The sequence below is a fragment of the Ornithorhynchus anatinus genome, chromosome 8 (genome assembly GCF_004115215.2).
Source record: "Ornithorhynchus anatinus isolate Pmale09 chromosome 8, mOrnAna1.pri.v4, whole genome shotgun sequence".
NCBI lineage: Eukaryota > Metazoa > Chordata > Mammalia > Monotremata > Ornithorhynchidae > Ornithorhynchus > Ornithorhynchus anatinus.
The window spans coordinates 52952036-52977346 of NC_041735.1; the positions used below are offsets into that span (position 1 = coordinate 52952036).

The 25311-nt window shown below is 42.7% G+C and overlaps 2 protein-coding genes across 2 annotated transcripts in view; one reads left to right on the forward strand and one right to left on the reverse strand.

Moving 5' to 3' along the window:
- Nucleotides 1-17119, forward strand: part of SCRN1 (secernin 1) — a 54914-nt gene extending 37795 nt beyond the window's left edge. Inside the window, exons 5-9 of the mRNA XM_001510362.4 lie at nucleotides 2685-2879; nucleotides 5453-5618; nucleotides 11294-11474; nucleotides 13489-13648; nucleotides 13881-17119. Of these exons, the coding sequence (XP_001510412.2) occupies nucleotides 2685-2879; nucleotides 5453-5618; nucleotides 11294-11474; nucleotides 13489-13647 (701 nt within the window). The 3' untranslated portion in view covers nucleotide 13648; nucleotides 13881-17119. The remainder of the gene's footprint in view (nucleotides 1-2684; nucleotides 2880-5452; nucleotides 5619-11293; nucleotides 11475-13488; nucleotides 13649-13880) is intronic.
- Nucleotides 17120-19108: 1989 nt separating this feature from the next.
- Nucleotides 19109-25311, reverse strand: part of WIPF3 (WAS/WASL interacting protein family member 3) — a 58213-nt gene continuing 52010 nt past the window's right edge. The window contains exon 11 of the mRNA XM_029071405.1: nucleotides 19109-23430. Within this exon, the coding sequence (XP_028927238.1) occupies nucleotides 23407-23430 (24 nt within the window). The 3' untranslated portion in view covers nucleotides 19109-23406. The remainder of the gene's footprint in view (nucleotides 23431-25311) is intronic.

A 25311-nucleotide genomic window follows, 5' to 3' on the forward strand; every position in this document is an offset into this window, starting at 1 on the left:
TTTTCCCATAAGATAAAATTGAAAATTCAATGATCAAATAAGGAATATTTTTATTTTATCAAGACATTTTAAAAATTCACGACAACAGTTACTAAGTGTAAACTTTAAACCATCTGATTGCATCAGCCTTTAAGTATCTCTGTCACTAGGCTGCTTAAAATGTGAAAGAAACTTATATGAATCAACTCATTTATAATATTTGAAAAGCGACTAATGGATTTTGACTTAATAGCTTACTTAGCATGAATAGGACTAAAATCACTTACCCAGATCAAATGTTTTTTTTTCAAGGCGCTTTTATGTTGTCCTTTAGAAGCATGAAAGACATCAAGTCACATGCCCTTTGGCAGGAATCTGCATTTGGGCAAGCAAATCAGTGAAGCAGAACATAATGGAAGAATTCAACCCAGGGTTGACCCATGAATCTAGTAATTGTTTCTCTGGCAGTTTAGCTTTGTGGCACCTTATAGCTTTTGTTTTGCCTCTCCCCATTTTATTCTCCGTAAATTTGAAAGGTCAGCCTGTTTGGAGTGGGACAGCAGGTACGACTGTATTTGCTAAAGTCATTATCTAAATATTTATCACAAAATCCATTTTGTGTGTGTGTGTTTTGATGCCAGAGGCCATGTTTTAGAAAGAAAAGCCCTGAGATTCACTTCAGTTTCTGCAGTATTTAGTCCTTTATGGAAAAGGGTGTCGACCTGAATGTACTGTACTGTACAATGGTATTTACTGAGCATTTACTGTGTGCAGAGTACTGTACTAAGTGCCTGGGAGAATAGAACAGAGTTGGTAGACACATTCCCTGTCCATAAGGAGTTTACAGTGTAGAGAGGGAGACAGACATTAAAATAAATTATGGATATGTTCATAGCGCTGTGGGTGGAGTGAATATCAAGTGCTTAAAGAGTACAGATCCAAGAGCTTAGGCGATGAAGAAGGGAGAGAGACTAGGGGAAATGAGGGCTTAGTTGCAGAGGCCTTTTGGAGGAGATGTGATTGTTATAAGGCTCTGAAGGTAGGGAGTGTGATCGCCTGCCAGATATAAGGATGGCCAGAGGGAGGGCACTGGTGAGAGATGAGATAGAGGTACAGTGAGTAGATTGGTGCTAGAGGAGTGAAGCCTAATAATAATAATAATTATAGCACTTGTTAAGTGCTTACTATGGGACAGGCACTGTTCTAAGTGCTGGGATAGATTCAAGTTAATCAAGTTGTATACAGTCCCTGTCCCACGTGGTGCTTGCATTCTTAATCCCCATTTTATGGATGAAGTAACTGAGGCCCAGAGAAGTAAAGTGACTTGCCCAAGGTCACACAGCAGGCAGATGGCGGAGCGGGAATTAGAACCCTCATCCTTCTGACTCCCAGTCACGTGCTTTGTCCACTAAGCCATGCTGCTTCTCATAAAGTCTAGGTTGTTGTAAGAAATCAGTGAGGAAAGAAAAGGTGTGAACTGACTAAGTGCTTTCAAGCTGATGGTTAGGAGTTTCTGTTTGATGTGGAGGGCAACCACTGGAGGTTCCTGAGGAGTGGGAAGATGTGGCCTAAAAGGTCTTTTAGAAAAATGAGGTGGGCAGCAGACTGAAATAAGGACTAGAGTAGAGAGAGACAGGGCTCAGGGAGGTTAGTGAGGAGGCTAATGCAGAAGTCAAAGCGGGGATATGATAATCATGTTTATTGAGCACTTACTGTATGCAGAGCATTGCACTAAGTGCTTGTGAGAGTATAGTGTAACAGAATTGGTAGACATATTCCCTGCCCACCACTAGCTTGCCTTCTAGAGGGAAACAGCATAGTTTAGTGGATAGAGCACGGGCTTGGGAGTCAGAAGGACCTGGGTTCTAATCCTGGCTCTGCCATTTGCCTGCTGTATGACCTTGAGCAAGTCACTTTACTTCTCTGGACCTCAGTTACCACATCTGTAAAATGGAGATTAAGACTGTGAGCCCCAAGTGGGACAGGGACTCTATCTAACCTGATGAGCTTGTATCTGCCCCAGTGCTTAGAATGGTGCTTGACACATAGTGAGTGCTTTACAAATACCATCATTATTATAATTATTAGAGAGGGAAACATGCTTGGATCAGCATAGTACCTGTTTGGATGGAGAGAAAAGAGTGGATTTTAGTGCTGTTGTGAAGGTAGAACTGACAGGATTTGGTAGAAAATGGAATATGTGAGTTTAATGATAGAGATTAGTTGAGGTTAATTTCAGGGTTTCAGGCTTGTGAGACAGGGAGATTAGTGGTGTTTTCTACAGTGATGGGAAAGACAGGGAGGGCAGGGTGTAGGTAGGAAGTTGAGGAGCAGCCAGAGAGATAGGAGGAAATCCAGGAGAGGACAGTGCCAGTGAAGACAAGATTTCATAATGTTTCCAGGAGAAGGGAGTGGTTCACAGTGTCGAAGGCAGCTCAGAGGTTGAGGATCATGATTAGAGGTCTTTGGATATAGCAAGAAGGAGGTCATTGGTGACTTTCTGTAGAGTGAAGGGGGCAGAAGCCAGTTTGCAGGGGGTTGAGGAGAGAGAGTGGTGGCAGCAAGAGTAGACAACTTGCTCAAGGCTTGGAGAGGAATGGTAGGTGCATATGCGAGGGTTTAGTACAGTGCTTGGCTCCGAGTAAGTGCTTAACAAATGCTGCTATTAATGTGAATAAGCTAACAAAGATTTGTTCTTCCTATAGAGGGAATCAAATGCGTTTGCAATCAGCTTTCTGTAACCACAAAAATTGATGCAGAGCATCCTGAGCTTAGAAGTTATGCAGAAAGTCAAGGCTGGTGGACTGGAGACAAAGAATTCAATTTTTCTGAAGTGTTCTCCCAAGAAGACGACCATATAGGATGCTGTTCAGGTAAAGACAGCTTAGAAAAACAGGAAGGTAAGTGAAACATTTCCCTTTGACTTTTCCTTGCTATTTTATCGTTGCTTAAAGCCATAGGTGCTAACCATGGGTTTGGGAGGCAGCGTGGTTGAGTAGAAAGAACTCGGGTGTGGGATTTGGAGGATCTGGGGTCTGTTTCTGGCTCTGCCACTGATCTGCTTTATGACCTTGGACAAATATTTTACTTTTCTGTGCCTCTGTTTCCTCTTCTGTAAATTGGAGGCAGTAATACCTGACTTACCCTGCCTCAGGAGGACATTATGAGCACAGTGAGGACGTTATGAGAAAAATTAGATGATGTGAAAGCACTTTGGGAATAAAAGTACTATGTCAAATTGATCTATTATTTTTATTTTGAACCCAGAAATGAACAGGGGGTAGGATCCAGGTTAGGATGGGGTGGGTTTGGGTAGAGGTTTGTTTTAAAAGGAAGGAGAGACTCAGGAGCCTAGAGATGCCACCAGAGCCTCAAACCACTGCTAGAATGCTTCAGCTCTGCCAAGAATGCAACCGGATACCCTGAGATCATAGCCAGAGACTGACACAAGGGGAAGAGAGGGAGATGAAGAGAAAGATAAACTCAGGCAGGCAGAGGGGTACAAGAAAAGGGGCAGAGATGCTTGGATCTCGTGGCAGGTGAAAAAAGGGCAAGTCTAGGAGGGGTGAAGAGAGAAGCTGAGCTGGGCATGCCCTGGCCCTGGGGACATTGGGGCCCACTGGGACATGAGTTGACATTTTGAAGTGCTTCAGTTTGCAGCCCACCTTCTAACCAGCAGCAGGGGCAAGGTAGCCTAACTATGGCTGCACCCATGGCTCAAAATGCTGCAGAGACAAAGTGAATGATATTGCCCACACAGTCCAGGAATGATGGGCAGGGCATTACCCACAGACAGAATTAGCACCCCACCTAAACCCCCAAGGTGGAAGGAAAAACACATTCAGAGAGTATTCAGGTTTTCTTTCCAGGTGGCTTCTGGGAGTGAGGCTGGACAGATCAATCAAGGCCAAATCTGACTAGGGAAAAGGCTTATTTTTAAAAATAAATTATTTTTAGAGGAAGGAGACATTTTTGTTCCCAAATCATATGGAGAAAAATAAACCTCTGGGCCCCACAATGTGTGGGGAATTGTCTGTGTTGCAGAAGGAGAAGCAGTGTGGTCTAGTGGAAGGAGCCCAGGCCTGGAAGTCAGAGGACCTGGATTCTAATTCCAGTTCTGCCTGTTGCTTAAAGTGTGACCTTGGGCAAGTCACTTCACTTCTCTGTGCCTCAGTTCTTCTGTTCTCCCTCCTACTTAGACTGAGTCCCTTGTGGGATATAGACTGAGTCCAATCTAATCAAAGTGTATCTACCCCAGTGCCTAGAACAGTGTTTGACACATAATAAGTGTTTAACAAATACCATAAAAAGGGAATGTTTTAGGAGGCTGATGACCCTATTCCCACTTTGCCAAGGGAACCCTGAATCCACGCACCAACCTAAATGATGATTGCTTGATGAAGTTTCCTCCCACCCAGACTCCTTGCCTTATCCCAATGTCTGTCTGGAAATTGCTGAGAAAACAAGCAGTGAGGGGGTGTCGGGCCTCTGTTGAGTGTTTCAACCTAGTGAACCCAGCCATGTAAATATTTTTGCCAAAGTAATTCACCCGTCCCAAAATGTACTCATCGCTTAAGATGGATGCAGTTTGTGGTCTTCCATAGAGGAGAAAAGTGGTAACAAATTGAGCAACACCACAAACACATTCACAGTAATGGTTCTTTTTGGAGACAGACACATATACATTTAAAATTTTACAGTGGTTTACTTTTGGTTGAAGAGAAAATAAGGCCTGGTTCTGAGTGTGGGGCTGAAAATTTTCAAGCATTAAAGTGTGTTTTTAAGAGGTGGCAGAAGCAAAGAGCTCAGAGACTTTAGCTGCCCTTTTCACCATGGATCCTTTTTTTAGGTGTCTGTGATGCAGTAAAAGTTTATAATAATAATAATGATGGTATTTGTTAAGCACTTACTATGTGCCAAGCACTGTTCTAAGCGCTGGGCAGTGTTCTAAGTGCTAAATGATAGTACTCAGGGTCCCAACCCAAAGTACCCTGGATCTACCCTAGCACTTATAACAGTGCTCTGCACATAGTAAGTGCTTAACAAATACTGACATTATTATTATTATTAATAATAAAGTACAACCTTGAAAAGGTCTTTTAGCTTATAATAGTGCCTTAGAATAATCTGATTTGGTCCAAGCATTAGATAGATGTTTTTTTAGTCCCTCTAGATTGTAAGATCATTAGGGTAGGGAGCCTGTCTACCAACTGTGCTGTATTGTACTCTCCCAAGTGCTTAGTACAGTGCTGTGCACATAATAAGCACTCAATAAATACCATTGATGATGAAAGAAGTGATTTGCCAGTCTTTTGTGGTGTCTGGCTCTATGCACATGAGATCACACAAACAGATGTGAGTGTGTGTATTCCTATTCTCATACAGGATTTTTGTCTTTTGGGTCAACTCAATCTTTGTGATTTTTGCCCTGGCAGGTGTCACTGTAACTGCATGTTGTGCTTTGTCTTTGCAGGGACCATCACTGTGCAAACAATGATCAATGTCTTAAGGGACAAAGCCAGTGGGGTCTGCGTAGATTCTGAATCCTTCCTCACTACAGCCAGTATTGTGTCAGTGTTGCCCCAGAATGGTACCTCTCCATGTATTCACTACTTCACTGGGACACCAGATCCCTCCAGGTAATAATAATAATAGTAATAACGACAATCACTAAGTTCTATGTGCTAAATGCTGGGTTAGATGTAAGATTGTGAGGTCAGATATAGTCCGTCTTACAGTCTGTCTTATCCCCACTTTGCCGAGGAGTAAGTTGAGGTTAAATGACTTACCCAAGGTCACAAAGCAGGTTGATGGCAGATCTGAGACACCAGTCTTGTGCTCTTTCTGCTAGGTATGAACTCACCACTTCCAAGGAGCCTCTGACAACCATGTGGTGCTTGGTGAAGAGTGCTCTCTATGGCTGAAACAAGTTGAACTGTACAAATAATAGTAACAACTGTGGGGTATTTTAGTGCTTACTGTGTGCCAGGCACTATTCTAAGCACTGGGGTAGCTTCAAGATAATTGGTTTGGACATAGTCCCTATCCCACATGGGACTCGACTCAGTTTTAATCCCCATTTTTCAGATGAGGGAACTGAAGCCCAGAGAGGTGAATTGACTTGCTCAAGGTCACACAGCAGACCAGATCCTTCTGACTCCAGGCCTGAGCTCTATCCACTAGGCCATGCTGATTCTCTAGGAAGGGTCATGTGGGATTTTTCTGAGAGTATCATATAGCACTATCTCCTTGGCAGAATTGGAAACAATCTGCTTCTCTGAACGAAATGAAATGCCTGTGGTAATTTGCATTCATCACCCTCCCCCTAACCCCACCGCCAGCTCCTCTACTCTCTCTCCCAAGCATTTTGTAAAAAAATGAGTGATGGATTCATTGCAGTCACCAATGTGAATTTGCTGAGGATTAAGTTGAGGTTAAATGACTTAACCAAGGTCACACAGCAGGTTGGTGGCAGAGCTGAGACACCAGTCTTGTGCTCTTTCTGCTAGGTATGAACTCACCACTTCCAAGGAGCCACACCAATTAAGTGTGGCAGATTCCCTATTTCAAAAGTCCATCAAATATAATAAAGGCAAAATGTCAGTGTAGGCTCTCCCTAAGGGTACTTAGGAGAGAAATCAGATAGAAAATGTTTAGCCACCTAACTGTACTGGGGTGGAAGAGGAAGCCCTAGTAAAATTATAAAAATCAGATGGAAATGCCTTTGCTTAATTTATTATGGTAAAAAGAGCTCTATATTTTCAAAAATCGTTTTAAATTTATGAATGCTCTTAAAAAGCTTGGTAAAATATGAGCCTCGATGAGAACATTGATCTGAACTATATGAGTCATATTTCATCTTAAAGTTGAAGCACTGTTTTGTTCAGTAGTTTGTGCAGAAATGTTTCTGTATTATGGGTCACTATCAATCAGTCATTTATTGAGTGCTTACTGTGTGCAGAGTACTGTACTAAGCTCTTGGGAGAGTACACTATAACAGATTTGGTAGCACCGTTCCTTGCTCATAGTCTCAAGGGGAAGACAGTTAAAATAAATTATGAATATGTACATAAGCGCTGTGGGAAGCTATTTGCATCTGGTTGTACATTTTAGGCTCCTAGAACAGTTAGAGCTTATGATAGCATCAAAATAATACATTTGAACTCTGATAGCATGCTAGGCAATGTTGAGGATTCAACTCAAGAGAAAAGATTTCAATTACAAGAGGATGCTTCTGCTTGTACGTAGATTATTAGAAATAAGCTGTAGATGACCATTATAGCTTTTATCTGTGTACCAACTGAATGCACTACATTGCTTTGGTCTCTGGAGAAGCTCTGGGAAGTGGTCTAAATCTTATCAAAACTTTTCTATTGAACATGTCTCCATTTATAGCCTAATTTTGTAAAGCACTTTATTAATGTTATTGAATAGAGCAATAGTTTGACTAATAGCCTATGTTATCAGTGTACACTCAACCATCTTTCAAGGCATTTTTCATTAGTTTAGTGCTCTGATTTTGATCACTGGAAATGAATTGATGGTTGGAGGCAAGGACTTTGGGTCATCTTCATAAATAAAAAGGATTAGACTGGGAAAACATTAGCCACAAATACTTCCCCGGTTAGCATCCCAATTTTGCAACCTGTCTTCCCAACCCAGTATCGCATCAGCACTTCCGTATCACTCCCCAGCACTTACATGTATATCTTTATGCTCTATTGTTTCCCCCCACTTATAATTTAGTTTAGTGTCAGTTTCCCCTGTTAGATATTAAGGTCCTTGAGGATGGAAATCATGTCTACTAACTCTGTGGTACTCTCCCAAGTGATTAGTACAGTGCTCTGCACAGAGCAGGCACTCACTGAATACTACTGATTGATGTTGCACCATGGAAAAAATGGATCTTCTGCTTTGGTTTCAGTGCTGGGAATTACAAGGATGTTACAAGTTTCTGAAAAGGGTAGCCAGAGAGTGGGTTGGGTGCACTATTTATCTTGGCTAAGGACCAAATTTAATTAGATATTGGGCCTTCAAGATGATTTCAGTCATGTAATGAAAGGTTTAGGCAAATCAGTCCTGGATTACAGATTAAAAACCTTGTTGGAAAACAAGCAGGGTAGAGAGGTGTTTGAGTTTCAGACGCAGGGCTAAATAGACACAAACTAGAACTGGGTAGACCAAGATACTGAAAAATAACATAGCAGCCTTCAGTACTGCAATACCCCTCAATGACTCTAACATGAAGTCATAGAGAGCCCTTATCAGTTGCTCTGAGTGCTTCTTAAACATTTTGATTTCTCTTGTAGCATCTCTTCAGAGGTAGACAGCCTGCCAGTATATTGCCAGTTTCCTGAGAACATCTTGTCTTCCTTGAACGTTTTTTCAAGTGAGCTCTGGAGTGCTCAATTCCTTGCTTCTTACTCCTTTGAAAGCAGGAATACCTTTTCCTCTCCTTATCAACAATGCTCAACACAGTAGCTGCCCTGCAACATAATTCCACCTCAAAGAGGTAGCAGTCATTCAGTCATATTGAATTGGAGAGGAAAATGAAAGCTTTATTCATCTCCAGTGATTCATACGCAGTCCTCTAGACTGGCAGCTTGTCCTCAAGACTGCAAGCTTGTTTTGGGCAGGGAACCTGTCTGCCAACTCTGATGTACTTTCTGAAGCGCTTAGTGCAGTGCTTTGCTTATAATAAATGCTCAAATACCTTTGATTGATTCATCCCAGAATCCCTCAGTAAGTCAGTACTGGAGGGAGGAGCAATACCTCAATTTTCCCCAATTCCCATTCCAGCGTTTAGGAAATCTGAAACAATTCCTGGATGTATTCATTTCACTCTCTTCCAAATGGGACCCATTTTCTCATTTTTCTCTCTTGCTGTCTGTCATTCCCCCACTCAGCCCAGTCTCACCCTTCTCTCCCTTCTTGTATTCGATGCTCAGCTAAATGGTTAAGACTAAAGACATTCCTGCATCCATCAATGTGTCCACTTAGAATGCAGGTCTCCAACTTGAGGCTTGTGGGTAATGAGTGCAGGTTGCTCGCTCTTGGAGATGACTGCTCTTCCTCTCTCCTCCCGCTGTCACTCTGCTGCTCCCCCATCCACCCTGCCAAACTATGGTAGCTCACCACTGCCATCTCCTGCCACCCATTTTTCCTCAGGCCTGCATACTGTTTATGGTAAACCTCCTTATGCATTCAGGACCAGCAAACTTTCAAGGTTTAAATCTCTTCTGAACTCTATAAAATGGCTTTCAGCCAGGGAAAAGCGACTTAATTTTAGTAGGTGGTTTGCCTTTCTTTAGGTGAAGCATTATAAAACCCCAATCCCTCTGCCTGTGAGATTTTTTAAAAAAGCGTCATTAGTGTGATTGTGATTTGAAGTCCTCAGGGATTTTATTTCATCAAGACAAACCACTTTTCCTCAAAAACATTCTGATAAACATGCACTCTACTGCAATTGTAGCAGTTAGGAATGTCGACTTCACTACTGAGTGCTTCAGAAAATGTCAATGGAACAATGGCTTTGCAGTTTTCAGAATTGAATCAGTCCATTACATAGTTCTGAAAGTTCTTTTTGTAATGTTTAAAAGCAAGAGTGGGATGGATAAGATTGATTATGGTACATTTTGTCCCAGACAGAAAAAAAAAATCAAAATTCTGTTTAGTCATTTTACCCAGATCGTGATTCGTGCGTGGATGTTAGCTCCACAAGAAATGTTTTTAATGGTTTCCTGTTACTTGTTTCATTTCATCCCCTGATGCAGAATAGGTCCCATATTTTTGTCCATAATTAATTTATGACCCCATAATCGCAACTTAGCCTTCATTAAATATATTTGAAACGTTGGTTAAACGAGTGCACCCTCAAAAAGGATCATTTATTAAAAGCACTTCTCTAAAAAGCATTCCTTAAGCCCTCATTTCCTCTTTACCCACTCTCTTCTCTGTCACCCTAGCACTTGGATTTGTACCCTTTATTCACCCCTCCCTCACTCCTACAGTACAAATCCGTAATTGATTTATATAAACGTCTGTCTCCCTCTCTAGACTGTAAGCTCATTGTGGGCAGGGAATGTGTCTGTGTATCGTTATAGTGTATTCTCCCAAGTGCTTAGTACAGTGCTTTGCACACAGTAGGCACTCAATAAATATGAATGAATGACTGGTACCTCTGTGAGGTGGAATTGTGTTGCAGTGCAGCTACTCTGTTGAGCATTGTTGATTCAGCGGTATTTATCCAGGCCTGTACTATATTTCTGCCTGCCTCTTATTCTCTCACCCTCTCTTGCCTGTGAATCTTAGACCACTGCAGTCCCAGTTTTTGGACAGAGATAATCTGACTTTAAATTTGAGAGTCACTTCGGTGGTCAATGCTTAGAACAGTGCTTGGCATAAAGTAAGTGGCTAACAAATACTGTAATTATTAATTATTATTAGAAAAAGGAATTGCATGGTCCCAGGTCTCAAAATGGATGCTTGGGGAATAGCTGAGAAGAGGGATTTGGTGTAGCATCTTTTTTTTTTCCTCATCTAGTATTTGGTAAGCACTTATTATGTTCCAGGCATTGTATTAAGTAGTGGGGGAGATACAAGATCATCAGGATCCAGTTACAATCCCCATTTTACAGATGAGGTAATTAAGGCACCAAGAAGTTAAATAACTTGCCCAAGGTCATACAGCAAACATGTGGCAGAGTCAGGATTAGAACCCAGGTCCTTGTCCCAAACATAGCCCCCAAGACCCCGAGACAGGTCACACCCCTCCCCCCGAACCTCGTATCCTCCAGGATCTGGGCATGGATCCTCTTGAAGCCTCTGTGTGGGTCACCCTCCTTCGTAGACCCCATTTCAAGAAGTGTTTTAGTCACCTTCTAAGCAGATATTCATGTATTAACATTCTGAACAATGGATTCCTCCATATTTCAACTGGATTTGGGGCTACTTGGGCAGAAAGAATCAGTTGATCGTATTTATTGAGCACTTAACCTGTGGAGCTTGGAAGACCACTATAAAACAGGGTTGGTAAGACATAGTCCCTGCTCACAGTGAGCTTCATTCTGGAGGAACACAATGTTAGCAATGAGCAAATGGGGGTGGGGTGAGGGGTGGAGGGGGTGTTTGTGAGGAGTAGGGGAAGAAAATAGGCTCCAAGGGTGGGAATGAACATTTTTTGCCACTATTATGATGTCAGCTGGGCTATTTTGTGAGATGCATACTAGGACCTTGTCTTCTGTAGATGGGCCCTACCAGACCCCAGCCAGGAAGCAGCCAAGAGGGTTCACATAAAGAATCTGTCTCTTTCCAGGTCTATATTCAAGCCTTTCATTTTTGTTGACGACGTGAAGCTTGTCCCCAAAACCCAGTCACCGTCCTTTGGGGAGGATGACCCCGTGAGAAAGGAGCCTCGCTTCCTGGAGAAACCTGACCGCAGGCATGAGCTATATAAGGCTCACGAGTGGGCTCGAGCCATCATCGAGAGTGACCAGGTAAAGCAGCTGGTCCAGGGGTCCCGACCAGCTTCAGGGGGCTGGGACTCAGCAGGGAGCATTGGGGAAGAGACGGGCCTCTTTTCCATTCGAGGAAGCTTGTTTTCCCAAAGACGCTGTCTAGCAGGCCATCTCTTCTGTAGCTAGTATCCAGTGTTCTTTGTAATGTTCAAAAAAAAACAACCCAAAAAACTGTCCTGACATCTGAAATGGAATAAAAGCAAAATGTCTCCGGGTGGTTGATGGGGCCTTCTAGTGGCTATGGATTCATTAATTCAATCTATTAATTGAGCGCTTACTGTATACAAAGCACTATACTAAGCACTTGATATCTTCTTTCTAAGAGAATTGTTTACCGTTCCAGTAGGATTTAAAAAATACAACACCAGGGCGTCCCTAGGAGGGGCCGCTGAGAGGTGCAGGACCAGTTACTAGGCAGACATTCTGCCTAGGGGTTGCTTCCCCCACCCATCATTTTATTTATTTAAGTGCTTACTACTTGCTAGGCACTGCACTAAGCGCTGGGATAGATACAAGCTAATCAAGTTGGACATAGTCCATGTCCACATGGCACTCGGTCTTAATCCCCATTTTACAGATGAGGTAACTGAGGCACAGAGAAGCTAAGTGACTTGTCCAAGGTCATACAGCAGGCAAGTGGCAGAGCGGGGATTAGAATCCACTGACTCCCAGACCCACTATGACAATGGGAATCCAGGGGACTCTTCTCAGATGCTGCTGCTGCCTCTGCTCCCTTCTCTGCCCTGATCCTGGCTATCCAGCATGGCTGTGGCTCCCTGGGACGGGTGGCACTCCTTACGGTGCAGGTCCAGGCCTGTCTGACTGACACCACTAGAGGCAGAGAGTAGTGAGACCTCAGGTGCCCTATTCCTTTCAGGATGTGGGCTCCTGGGGAGCAGGCTCCATGAGGCGGGGCAAGGAAATGGGGCACTTGGGTGTCTGGGACTTGGGCTCAGACACATCTGCTCCTTATTCATTCCTGCCACTTGATATGGAAGTGGGTGTGAGTTCTGACTTCTGGAGGGTGGGGTGGGAGGTATCCCATAGGCATTGGCCCCAATTCATTTGTCCCAGTAGCCTTACCGAAAGGACATCTCGAGCACAACTTTCACCCCACAGAAGTGCTCTTGAAGCAACCAGGCAAAAACCTGCTCCTGTTAATTGATATTGCAGTTATTTGTCATTAACACAAAAACCAAAAGCATTTAGATCATTATGTTAAAAGTAAGACTCCTTTCTAGGTTGCATTTCTGTTCTGCTACCTATTGTCCATTTTAAATAAAATGTGAAAGTTTTATTTGCCCAAGGAGACATTGAAATAATGATAATTGGGGTATTTGTTATGCACAAGACAATCAGGTCCCACATGGGGCTCGGAGTCCACGTAGGAGGGAGAACAGCTATTGAATCCCCATTTTGCTGTTGTGGGAACTGAGGCACAGAGAAGTTAAGTGATTGGGGTGCTTGTCCAAAAAGTCTCTCTGGTTGGATTCAGAAAGCATCACTGGGAGGAGTAGGTTGTAGAGAAGGATTCTGTATTTCTGTGTGTTGGACAATAATAACATAACTATGGTATTTGTTATGGATTGTCTCACATGGGAGTCATAGTCTAAGCAGGAGGTAGAATAGGTATTTAATCTCCATTTTACAGATGAGGAAACCAAGACAGCAAAGTTTAGCAATTTACAGCAGGCAAGGGGCAGAACCCAGCTCCTCTAATGCTTAGTCTCATGCTTTTTACACCCGGGAGGGTGTGGAGTTAGAACAACCCAGACCAAGGGAGGCCTTAGAAGCCGAAGGAGATATGGTCTTGTGCCTGCCTCAATCCTAGTCTTGGTTTGAGAGATTAAACTGCTTTCCCTTCTTGGTGAATGGCCTTTTCCTAAGGAAAATGGAGGAAATGATTCCAGAGTGACATAACACCTTATTGAGGTTCTTGGATTTACCGAGGTCTAATTCTTCAAAATGAGACATTGAGGCTTTGATTTCATAGGACCAGGGCCACAAGCTAATGGCCACCATGCTGGACCTTGAGAAGCAAGGACTGGAAGCCATGGAAGATATTCTGACCAGCTTCGAACCCTTGGACCCTGCTGAAGTAGTGGACCTTTTCTATGACTGTGTTGACACAGAGATTAAGTTCTTTAAGTGAAGTAAGCATATTCTTTTTTCCTCTTAATCCAAAACTACCAACCTGACCAAATGAAAACTACTTTTACTAGTTTGATTAAATAAAAAAAAAAATAAGATGTCCTTAAAGTTAGCTTTCATCCCTTTCCTGGGGGACTTTGTCAGGTAATACTTAATCAGATTAGTTTTTTGGATTTGCCTGTTCTTTGGCTGTAAATCTGATTTCAATTTTAAGATGTTATTATCTTCTTTCAGTGATGATGGACAGCGTGTTAGCCTTTCACCAGAGGACTAGAATTCTTCTCCATGCTGCTGAATTTGCAGGAAAAAAGCAGACTTTAAAAGTCTTCTCTTTCCTTCGGTAGCGGTTTCAAGTTAACAAAATGGCTTTTCTTTGTCCAGTCATGTGCTGTTATGTGCGTAGTTCAAGGAGAGAGTCACCGACTGGTCAGTTGTTCCTCATGTGCATGCCTGCTGTAGTGTGGAATGTTTCAATCTGTTCTTGGCAACAAAATGATAAAGAATAAAGGGGAAAACCTCTTTGATCTGGTCTAGTGACAAGATTCTGAACTTAGGGAATCACCTGAATGTTTTCCTTCAAGACACCCAGCTGGAGGTAAGGCTCCTGAAAGGTTTTAAAAGTTCCAGGAGGCCTTAGCTACAGTGGAGATACTATAGAGAGTTCAGACTAAGGGCAGTTCTGACTGTTCAAATAGAGAGGGCCAGGGCAGGTGCAGGACAATGGGTAGTGGCTCTTGGACACCCAGCTGCAGTTTGGCATGAACAACAGCTGCTTCTCCAAGACAAAAGATACCCCAGGCATGGAATGATTCAGAGTCTGGTTCACAGTGCTCAGACCACTCCAGAATGGACTACATGCCTTGACAGTATCATCCTAAACTTGCAGAAAGAATAACTTGGGCAACTCACAGGACTGGAAAGGAAAGAGGAGAAGCTACTGCCCTGTTTGGGTGGTGGTTGGGTTTTTGGGTGTTTTTTTTCCTCACCAGCTGCGTGTGAAGGTCACAAGTTATTAAACTCAAGAGTCTCTGCACTTCATAGATCCCTTCTTGGAGGAAGGCAGACAAAGGCATATTGTAAGTGAAATCAGTTTTTTCTGGCAGAGTAATCCACTGTTCTGGAGAAATGCAGCTTCCTTGCATTTTATGGAAAATAGAGAGATTCTCAGGGGGAGGACAATAGGGTTTGATTTGGGAAGGGCCAGTCTATATACTGCACTCTAAAATGTGTTCCCCACTTCATATTCCACCCTTCTTATAGGTGGATCTGTGAGTGTTCTCCCATTCACATAACTACCATCCCAGATGCTGTTTTCCAAGTTGTTTTTATTAGGGTTAGACCAGAGGGGCTAGCTTTTTGTTTCAGTATGCATTAGGAAACAAGTAGACATGGGGAGAAGGCCAGGTAATTTTGGTTGAAGAGATGACGAATGCAGGCCTTTAGAGGGAGCCTCACCTAGGACTATGCAGATCTGATCACTTTTCAGCTTCTGAAACTCTCCAAAGGGGACTACAACCTTTGGGTGACTTAAGAGTATTCAGGTGTCTTTTAATAATGCATCAGGCGTGTTCACCTTTCTTCCCTGGCACCTTTCTTTTCGAGATAACTGGCCATAGAGGCTGCTGTAGCATAAATACGCTGTCTGCTCCTTCGCTGGTGGTGTTGATCGGTTTAGTAGGTTGCTGTATTCAAATATGTTCTTTTAAAATTAGTATAGTTTTAGAGCCCTTTAAATCTCAAAGACAATAGAATGAGGCCCAAAAAATTCTCCTTTGCCTCTTGACATGAGACCTCTAGCAGTTCTTCTTGCTTCAATTCTAAAAGGCGGAGTCCCTCCCCCACCACCCTCGCTCTTGGTAACAGGAGGTTCCAGCAACCTGCAGAGGGCTCTTTATCGTTCAGAATAGCCTGAGAAAAAGTAGCCATCTAGAACTTCCTCAGTTTTACCAAACTTCCTTGGATGGTTAAATAGCAGAGGAAAAAGGCAAAGCAGTTTGGTCGTACTAAACTGATACTGAGGACAAAAAGTAGAAGAAACCCTGCTCTGTCAACTCTTCACTGTGTGGTGTGTGAAGGAGAGAGCAAACCTAACATGGCTAGTTATTTTAGAATCATCTTCCTATGTTCTAACATACCAAATGACTGGTAAATCAGAATTTGACATATTCCTATTTAGCTGTAATGTCCCGGTTTAATAATACAAAAGCATAAAAAAGAGCTTTGAGATTGAAGAGTGATCACCATGCAGACAACAACCATCTATTTGGCTCCACCAGCAATGGAATGACTCTGCCAGGGTGGGAAGAATCAGGGAAAGAAGGCACCTGGTGGATGCTTCTGAACTCAAGCTCTGTCTCACTTCTTACCTTGCTGTCTGAAGTGGATAGGGATGGTTGAATGGTGGCGGGGGCGGGGGGAGTCAAATAGGATTTCACCCTGTTGCAAAATATTACAGGTTTCTTAAAGCATTTCTCATTGATTATATTTGCATATCCAAAGCTAAAGGCAGAGAAGTAAGGGCCATGTAATTGCCTTAATGACTGTTTATTCCGGTTAGATTTCAGGACTCCCAGAGTAGTCTGTGTTTGGAAGAAGTGGTCTTTAAGGGGTAAGGCAGTGAAGGAAAAGACACAAGCTATCCCCAGCAATTACTGTGATAGAGAAGGCTGTGTTCCAGACAGGATCTGCTTTATTTTAAGAGGAATCTGCTCTTGTCTAGACGAGTTGGAATTCAGATGGTTATTTTTCATTCATGCAGGTTATCTAGACCTGGTCCAGCCGTATTGAAACCAATCCAAAAGGTGTGGGTTCTTTAACTCATAGGTAAGATGCAGTGCCATTATGAGGTACTTACTAATGAGCTTATAGCAGATTGCCATTACTAATTCTATATCCTAATGATGAAATAATTTCCTTTACTAAAAACTATGTTAAAACACAGAACCCTGACTTACTAGGCAGGGTGTTCTTTGTTTTGTTTTCTAATTGATATGTCAGTTCTGCAAAGGCCCAGAGGTGTGGTAATGTACATCTGGCTTCACAGCCAGAGAAGCAGAGGGAGAACCAATTGTCAGTTTTACAAGCCGTTCCCTGCAGCCGCTGTTGCCCTGAATGTCAGGCAAATTTTCCCAGCTCTGCTTCTAGCCCAGGGAGGGTTGGAGGGACATACTTTTTTCTAACCAAATCCATGCCTCAGGAGAATCTGGTTTAGAAATTTATTGGGGGAGCTACTAGGTATTTGCTTGTAATCATCTTGTTAAAGGATTCAAATGTAATTTTGTTGATGAGGAAAATGCTGTTTGCCAAGAAAAAAAAGGGAAACATTCCATTTTGGGGAGTAGATCATCATGTTCTAACAATCTTTTGTACTAGTTCCCATTATAATGAGAATACGTCCTTTCACATGCTCTTACCCATGGAATTGTCTCGAGATCCATCATGCAAACAATAAAGAGATGCTGGATAACCGATCATATGTTCTGTAGTGTGTCTGCTTATAAACCGAAGTGGGACCCAGGTGTTTGGACAGAAGCATTTCCCATGACTAAGGTGAGCATCAAGCCAGCAGGATCTACTTACTGCAGTTCAGCATGGCAGCAGGGGATGTGCGGGTGAGACTGCATTTCTGCTACCCTCCCGAGGTGCTAGGGACTGGGGGAAGGAGGAAGGCAGGGCAGCTTTCTCTGCTCTCCCTCTTTCAGGCTGGTCTGTTAATCATTTCACTGCTCATTAACATTTCACTGCTCCAGGAAGGCAGTGAAGAGAAAAGGAGATATAATTCAAATCAGTCCATTTTCCTTCTCTTAGTGTATCTGCACAAGCACAGAGCCCAGAAGAAAGGTGTTAGTTTCCTAAGTAATTTGATCAGTGAACATCCATTTGTAAATGGATGATTCTGATTCCAAAAGGCCTATATTGGCCTGGATCATCTGGGCTTCCGTTTATAAGGACAATGTTAATTGACCCAAGTTTGCAGGTCAAATTTTAATCATCGTTGTTAGCAAAAGGCTTTGAGGGTGGCAGAAAGTATTGGCAAAAACTAGTCTTAAATGGTGTGGATTTAAATCGTAGTGCGCATTGTCTACAATTCCAAATAACGGAGTGATGGGCACAGATTTTGAAAAAGTTGGTAGGAAAGCAAATCATCTCTTTTAAAAATGCAAATAGGTCATTAGGGAATCTGACAACCCAGGGCTGAAAGCTGTCCTCTGCACAGTGGATTCTATTCAAAAACAAAGCTATGAAGAAAGTGTGTTCTCTTTGGTTACTGAAGTTGAACTGTAAAGACAGACTGAAACTAATTGTCCGTTCTGGGTAAAAATAACAGTAGTATGAATGATCCCGGGTGCCCTTCCCCCAGTAAGGCAGCCTCGTCCTTGTGGCAGGCCCGAATGCCCTGTGCCAAGCCAGTGTACCCATCTCTAAGGCTCTGGGTAAGCACCCAGAGATTGTTTACCCACCTCTGCCCCTTCACACCTGTAAGGAAATAAACAGTGGCACAGCTAAGTGGCCCTAAGGTCCAGTGCTACACAAGGGGGAATCAAAAACAGAAGAGGGTGGTGGTTGTAGCTATGGAAGGACACCCCTGCACTGTGAAGCTGGGGCAGAAGTCAGTTTCAGGGGAACGAGATCAGAAGAGAGGAGTAAAAAACAGAGGAGATGCCAGAGAGATTAGCAAACATCACAGGGTGGTAACTGGGAGTAAAAAAGTTGTTCCCTTCCCTTCTCCCCACTCTAGATGGTTAGGCTCTTTGGGGGCAGGGATTGTATCTGCCCCCTCCACTATACTGTACTCTCCCTCATAGTGCCCTGCACACTATAAGCATTCAGTAAATATCACTGTTTGATAGCAGGAACTATTGAATCAATCAGTGGTATTTATGGAGTGCTTCCTATGTGCAGACCATTCATTCATTCATATTTACTGTGTGCAGAGCATCGTACTAAGTGCTTGGAAAGTACAGTACAGCAATAGAGACAATCCCTGCCCACAATGGGCTTACAGTCAAGGACTGTACTAAGCACTTGGGAAAGCACAGTACAACAGAATTAGTGGACACATTCCCTGACCATAACAAACATAGTGTAAAGGCATTATAGACAGACATTAATATATTTAAAAATACATAATTTAAAGATGTGTGCATGTTGTGGGGTTGGGGGAGGGATATTATTTTTGGGCAGGGATTGTGTCTACCAACGCTGCTGTATTGTACTCTACCAAGTGCTTGGTACAGTGCGCCATATGCAGTAAGTGTTCAATAAATACCATTGATGATGATTTATGGATTATTAAAGAAAACTGTTTCTTGGTTAGGCAATTACAGCAGGCCTTTTTGTTCTCCTAAAGTGCTTTTTTGCTGCTTTGCTCTGACTATTCCATAAGATGAATGGGTCATTTACTCCTTTAAAAGCCTTGGGCTAGCTCAAAGGTGAAATCCACTTATCTTTTAACAAAGAAACAGGAGGGGTATTTCCATTTATTGCTTACAGTTTAAGTACAAAGGAAATTGATGTGCGCCGATAAACACCAATAAATACAAAATCCATATTAAATACAGCTGTACAAGGCTCAAGCTATTTGACTATTCATAGGGAAAATCTTCATCGATGCTGCTGCTGCTGAGACTCCTCTGTATATGCCTCTTTAACGTTTAATGGCCAAAGCTAAGTAAATGCTTTGCACTTATAACTAGCTCAGAAAACTCACATTTCAGTCCATTTGAAGAGACAATTTCCAAAAATTTCTACTCCATTAGGGTTTTTGCTCTTTCCTTCACTTTAACCTTGAACAGACCCTTTCAGCTTTTAAAAATCACCATCAATAGTATGTTAGAGCAGCACGGTGTGACTAACCTGTACTAATGAAATTAGTCTGCTGTGAAAGTGTGGTTTCCTTTGTCAAGGGTCCTTTTATCACAATGGAGAAAGCTTTATGGTGATTACCCTGTCAAGACTGGAAAAATAGGCTATAACACAGTTTGCCATTTTGGGATTCCTGTGAGCATATTTAAAATAAGTCACAGTGACATGTAGAGGTGTTGGGCCATATGAACAGGAATCTCAACAGCAGTTAAGGGGCTTAGCTACACAGCCTTGTCACCAGAGGGGAATGTTGACCTCACTAGCTCTGATAATATCTGGCTAGAGATGAGGGTCAAAACATGAAAAAGGAGACATCTTACTCCTCTAAATGTACTGCACAGGCACATACATCTCTTCATACACACATGTAACACCAATAAAAATATTAAGTGAAACCTCATTGATTCAGGGCCCATTAATTCAGAATTTAGCATAACTCATACAATATACACTAACAAGGGAATTGGGTTTTTTGGTTAATTACATAATTTGGGGATAATTAGGTTTTTTCATTTGTTTAAAATTGGGTTTACATTTGGGAATTTATTTAGCTTTCACTTTTATGACAAACATTCAACAACACCTTTATGGCAGCTATTATTTTCTATCATATCACTCCTCTGTGGCATTTGCAAATGTTTAATAGATTCCCTGGATACCACTGCTACCTAACAACACACTGCAATGTTAAGGCAACGTTGCTTCATTTAGAACTGGAACTCAATGGAACTCAAGCTACAATTCAAAATTTGGTAATGTCCAAATTTTGATTTAAGGGCTCAGAGTTGGAAGGAGAAGCACTCCAAAGGAAGAAAGACAAAACTGACTGCAGATATCAGCTTCCTGAGGAAATTCCAGAGATTTAAAATAAAAAGGGAAAACTAAGAAAAAGCATTGAATTTAAAAGTGAGCATTGAGTTTAAAAGTCACCACATTTCACCTGTCACATTCCAAACTATGCAGATTCTGGACTTTCTACCATGGCAATAGTGATAATTTGTCATGAATATGCTCTAAATTGGCTTACATCAACCATGGCAGAATTAGGATTCATAAATTATCTTAAAGCCACTGTGCTAGTGAAAGTGTTAAAAACAAACCCTCAAAATGAAAGTTTATAAAAAATTAGAAAATGATTCAGTGGCAAAAATTGGGATTCTAGGGAAAACCTTAAAAGTTTCTTAGAGAAAACCCTAAAATTCCACACCCCAATTATAATCTGGTTATAGCTTTACTCAAAGAGGGAGGTATGAGTGGTACTATAGCCCACCCTTGAGCTAACTGAGGGATTAAAGTCAATGAAAGGTTCTAATTCTCAAACAAAGGAAAGTTCTGGGCTAGCTAGCAAGAATAAACTTTCACATTCATTTGGTGGACTGTCCTCTACTGCTTCCTTTCCTAGTTGGGCTGGGACCTCCATCTTGGCACAGGATGGAAATCAGGGCCCAAACTAATCCACTTTCACCACTGGTCTTTGTTGCCTGTACACTGAAACAAACCAGAAGAGAGGCCCAGCTAGAACAAGAGTGAATCTGGGCTCATTCCCAAGGGGTGCTACTGTTCCTGTTACTATTCTGGCACAGACCTACCACACATCCCCTGTAGAACAATCTTTTAAAATATGTGGGTGAATATGTGTGTCAGTAACTCTGTGCATCTTGTCTCAGTTTATGTGTCTCTGAAGTGAGAGAACAGCCCGATACCATAAAATATAGTTTTTCTTACTGACAGGTGAGTAAATACTAGTCAGTCCCCTTTCCCCACAGTTTGGACTTTTCACTAATTTTGACAGGATTTTCCCTCCAACTCTTCTCTGTCTATTCTGACTGAATGAGATTTTACTGTTTATTATTTGGCAGTGGTTATAGCATTAAGACAAAGGTTCTTCTTCCCCTCTACATAAAAAGGTTTCAGAATGGCTGTGAGCTGGAAGAGGGGAGGAAGTGAAATGCCAGAGGCAGATGGGGAATATGATAATATTATCGGGTCCAGAGTCCACATCTTTGCGGGGGTGCTGGGGGCTGAATAGCTATTTGGTGATAGCAAGGGCAATGCAGCTTTCTAAAAACAAACCAAAAAAAGATCCTCTTTTCCATAGCCTAGGTGCTAGCCCTTCTGCTCATCTGCTCGTGACTTTCCCTGAGCAGCTTCTGGGGCCTTTCAGGTTTTCCATCTTCTCACTGTCAAAGGTCTGAGCACACCATTCATGGCATTTCAACAGAAAAAGGGCTGCTAGATTCTGCAAGTGGTCAGGAGAAACTAGCCCCAAAAGACTGATATCAATCTAGGAAACTGTACCCTAATTCCCATCTGTATGTTGTCTTCCAGCACTTAGTATAGTGCTCTGCACATAGCAAGCACTTACTAAATACTATTTTTACTACCATGCTGGTTCTATCTTTCAGCCCCAGGTTCTGAGGGGAGCCCTCCAACACTCTTCCCTTCTCATTTCTGGCATAACAGTCTCTCTTCTAACACATCCCCGTGTGGAAGGAAAATTTTAAAAGCTCTCAGGAGAGTGTTCTGCACAAAGTAAGCATTCACATAATATTGAATGAGCAATGAGAAGGTATCCACACCGTGCTAAAAGGTGGCTCGGATTCATTCAATAGTATTTATTAGGCGCTTACTATCTGCAGAGCATTGAACTAAGCACTCGGGAGTGCACAATACAACAATAGACACATTTCCTGCCCCGGATGAAATGGATAAACTAAATTTGGGACAGCTGCTAAATTTCTGTTCACCTCCACTCTTTTAGTATGTGTGTTTGGGTGTCTGACAGAACCTCGAGGCCAAAGGCACCCCTCCAGGACAAACCTCTGCTGTAAGTTTCACATGCCAAATATTGAGCACTCTTCCACCCCAAATGTAGTAAGTGCAAGCGTTCAATGGATAAAACAAGATCTTTCAGTGCACATGATTTTCCTTTGCTCTTATACTGCTTCTTTTCCCTCTGATTTGCACTTGCATAATCAGTACCTTCTGGTCTATAATCTAATTTCCCTGTGTCCCACAAGCCCCAAGGGGGGCCTGACAGACACCCCCTGGCCTCAAGATGCTGCTTTGAAGTTGGGTTTTTCAGCTGGGCTGCCCAGCAAAGAGGAGAAGTCAGGAGTGAGCGGAACCCAGAAGAATGGCACCCCAGGTATCCTTGCTCACAAAGAAAAAGTCAACGGCACAAAGACTGGCTATCTGCAGAACTACCTGATATGAAAGTAGCATCCCGGCACTTAGGAGAAAACAATCCTAACCACACCCTCCTTACAGGTTATACTTACAACAGGCAGCTAAAATCCACATACTGTAAAATGGGACATGTCCCCTTATTCATTCAGTGCCGCTCCTTAGCCCTGATAGTTACTGTAGGACCTCTTGCGCTCATTTGGTAAGGCATTATTTGGTTTGAGTGCTCATTGTGTCCGACGAGAATAAAAATCATGCCACTGACAAGCTATGATGAATATGACTATGGCTGGGTGGACCACAAACTCCTGTGAAAGTCACCTTAAAAAAGCTTCATATTCTAAGAAGGTTTAAGACTGCGGTTGTGTTTACAGTACCAGAGCAAAATGGCTTAGCAACAGTTTAGGTGTGTCCTCTGTCAGCCCTGGCTTTATCCACACAAGGCCTCAAACTCATCTCTGCACTGACATGACTTACCGTTATGACCCCCTAATTTCAGGAAACGTTAAAAAGAGAGTCAGGGATCATTAAAAAAACTTGCTAAAATAAAAGATAACTGCAATACTGATCAGAAGCGTGGAAACCACCTATCTACAATAAATAAGAGCTTGGTTCAGAGCCGGTCTGTCCAAGGTGTGTTCTGGGCAGCATCTCCCACTGGCACTGAGGAGCCATGGTGCTGGGTGGGCTCTTGCGCCCATCTGCCTTCTCAGCGGAGGGTTTTCAGGGGTAACTGCAAAAGGACAAGTTAATTTGATTAATGGCATCATCACTGAATGCTACTGACAAGAGACTATCTTAGTGGGGGTTGGAAGGTTTTTACAGTTGCCACAGCAAAAGTAGATCCTGAACAGGTAGGAAAAGGATTTCCATTTGAGAGATTTGGGGTCAACTAGTGCCATATGATAATAAAAATATTTATGGTGTCAAACACTATGGTAAATGCTGGGGTAGATTCAAGTTAATCAGATTGGATAGCATCCTTATCCTGTATGAGGCTGATAGTAGGAGAACAGGTAGTGAACCCCTATTTTACAGATGAGGACTCTGAGGCACAGAGAAATTAAGTGACTTGCCCAAGGTTACACAACCAACAACTGACACAGCTGATATTAGAACCCAAGTCCTCTGACTCCCAAAGCTTTTCTTTCTATTAGGCCATGCTTCTTCCCTCAATGATAATTGCAGTTCCCTTGTAGTGTGAACACCACATGCCAGGAAGAGACTCCAGTTTTCTGGGATGTAGAGGCACAGAAAGACAAATAATTTCAAGGAAGTCATGCATTAAGAACATTGTAATTAGAAGCCTGGGTGGGGAAGGGACTCCAGCCTTCATCTCACTGGCCCCTTCATTCCTCCATTTTCAGAGTAGTCCAGTGCTTGAGGGAGTGGGAGCCAGGATTTTCTTCTCTCTGCTGTGGATCGAGATGAGTGGTAGTCTATCTGCCCCAGGCCCTCGACTAGTTTAACACGTGACTTATAAAGAGAATGAGAAAAAATAAAACTAAAGTTGCATTTCTATTGCATGGCTTGGCCATCATGTCAGAAGCCATGACGGGGCTACAATGATCCAAAAGCCATGCTGAGCTCGCACAGCATGACATGAAGTTAGATGGCATATGACACTTTATCACCATGTTTTCAGATTTCTGATCAGGGTGCAAGTCAGGATTCAGATGCCCTGACTGCAAGCGGTAGGACGGGACAAGAAAGAGGACGTGGGGAAGGGCCTCTGTCTCCCAATTCCCTATCCAAGTGCTCTGGCCGCTGAACCCCCTTCCCCAGGGGTAGGTGTAGGAGCTCAAGAATCACCAGATAGTTGCAGCCTCAGCTGTCTATTCCCCCACTGTACACTAAGTACCCTGTGGGCAGCAATCATATCTCCCAACTCTGTTATATTGTACTTTCCCCAAATGCTTAGTACAGTGGTCTGTATACAGTAAAGATTCCATAAACCTTTGATCGTTTGATTAGAGATCAGGTTATTGCCTCAACTTTGGGATTTCTCAGTGGCCAATTATAATGAGATTAAGTTAAATGAAAGGAAGAGCCTCCTGATGACTGACATGAATTTACCCTGGAACCTCTAAGGGACATTTCAGAATCTCCAACCCAAAGATCTTGAAGAAGACAGGCCACTTTCTTACTGCCTTGAGTGGTTTAGTTGTAGGCTACAGGCTGGGCTATATGACTTCTTGAGATCTTGTACAGGTCTGGATTCTGCCATTAGCTATGGTTCCTGGACTGGCCCAAATGTGCCCGAAGGGAACTGGGCATGCCTCTCTGACCTATGGTTCCTGGACTGGCCCAAATGTGCCCGAAGGGAACTGGGCATGCCTCTCTGACCTCACCAGTGTCCCCACCATCATCTCCCCTTGACAAATCCAAGTTAGGCTGGAGGTGCCATGGAGACCCTTACCCCAAAGTGCTGAGGAACTGGCAACAACTCATCACCCAGGTCTACCACACTAAAATTCAAATGGGAAAAGAGGAATATTGGTGCCAAGATAAAGGTTTGAAAAGATCAAACAAAATAAGAAAACAACATCTTTAGTGAGGTAACAGAACCAGTTTAGTTGAGAGACGATTTGTTTCATGTTTTCTCAGTTGACTA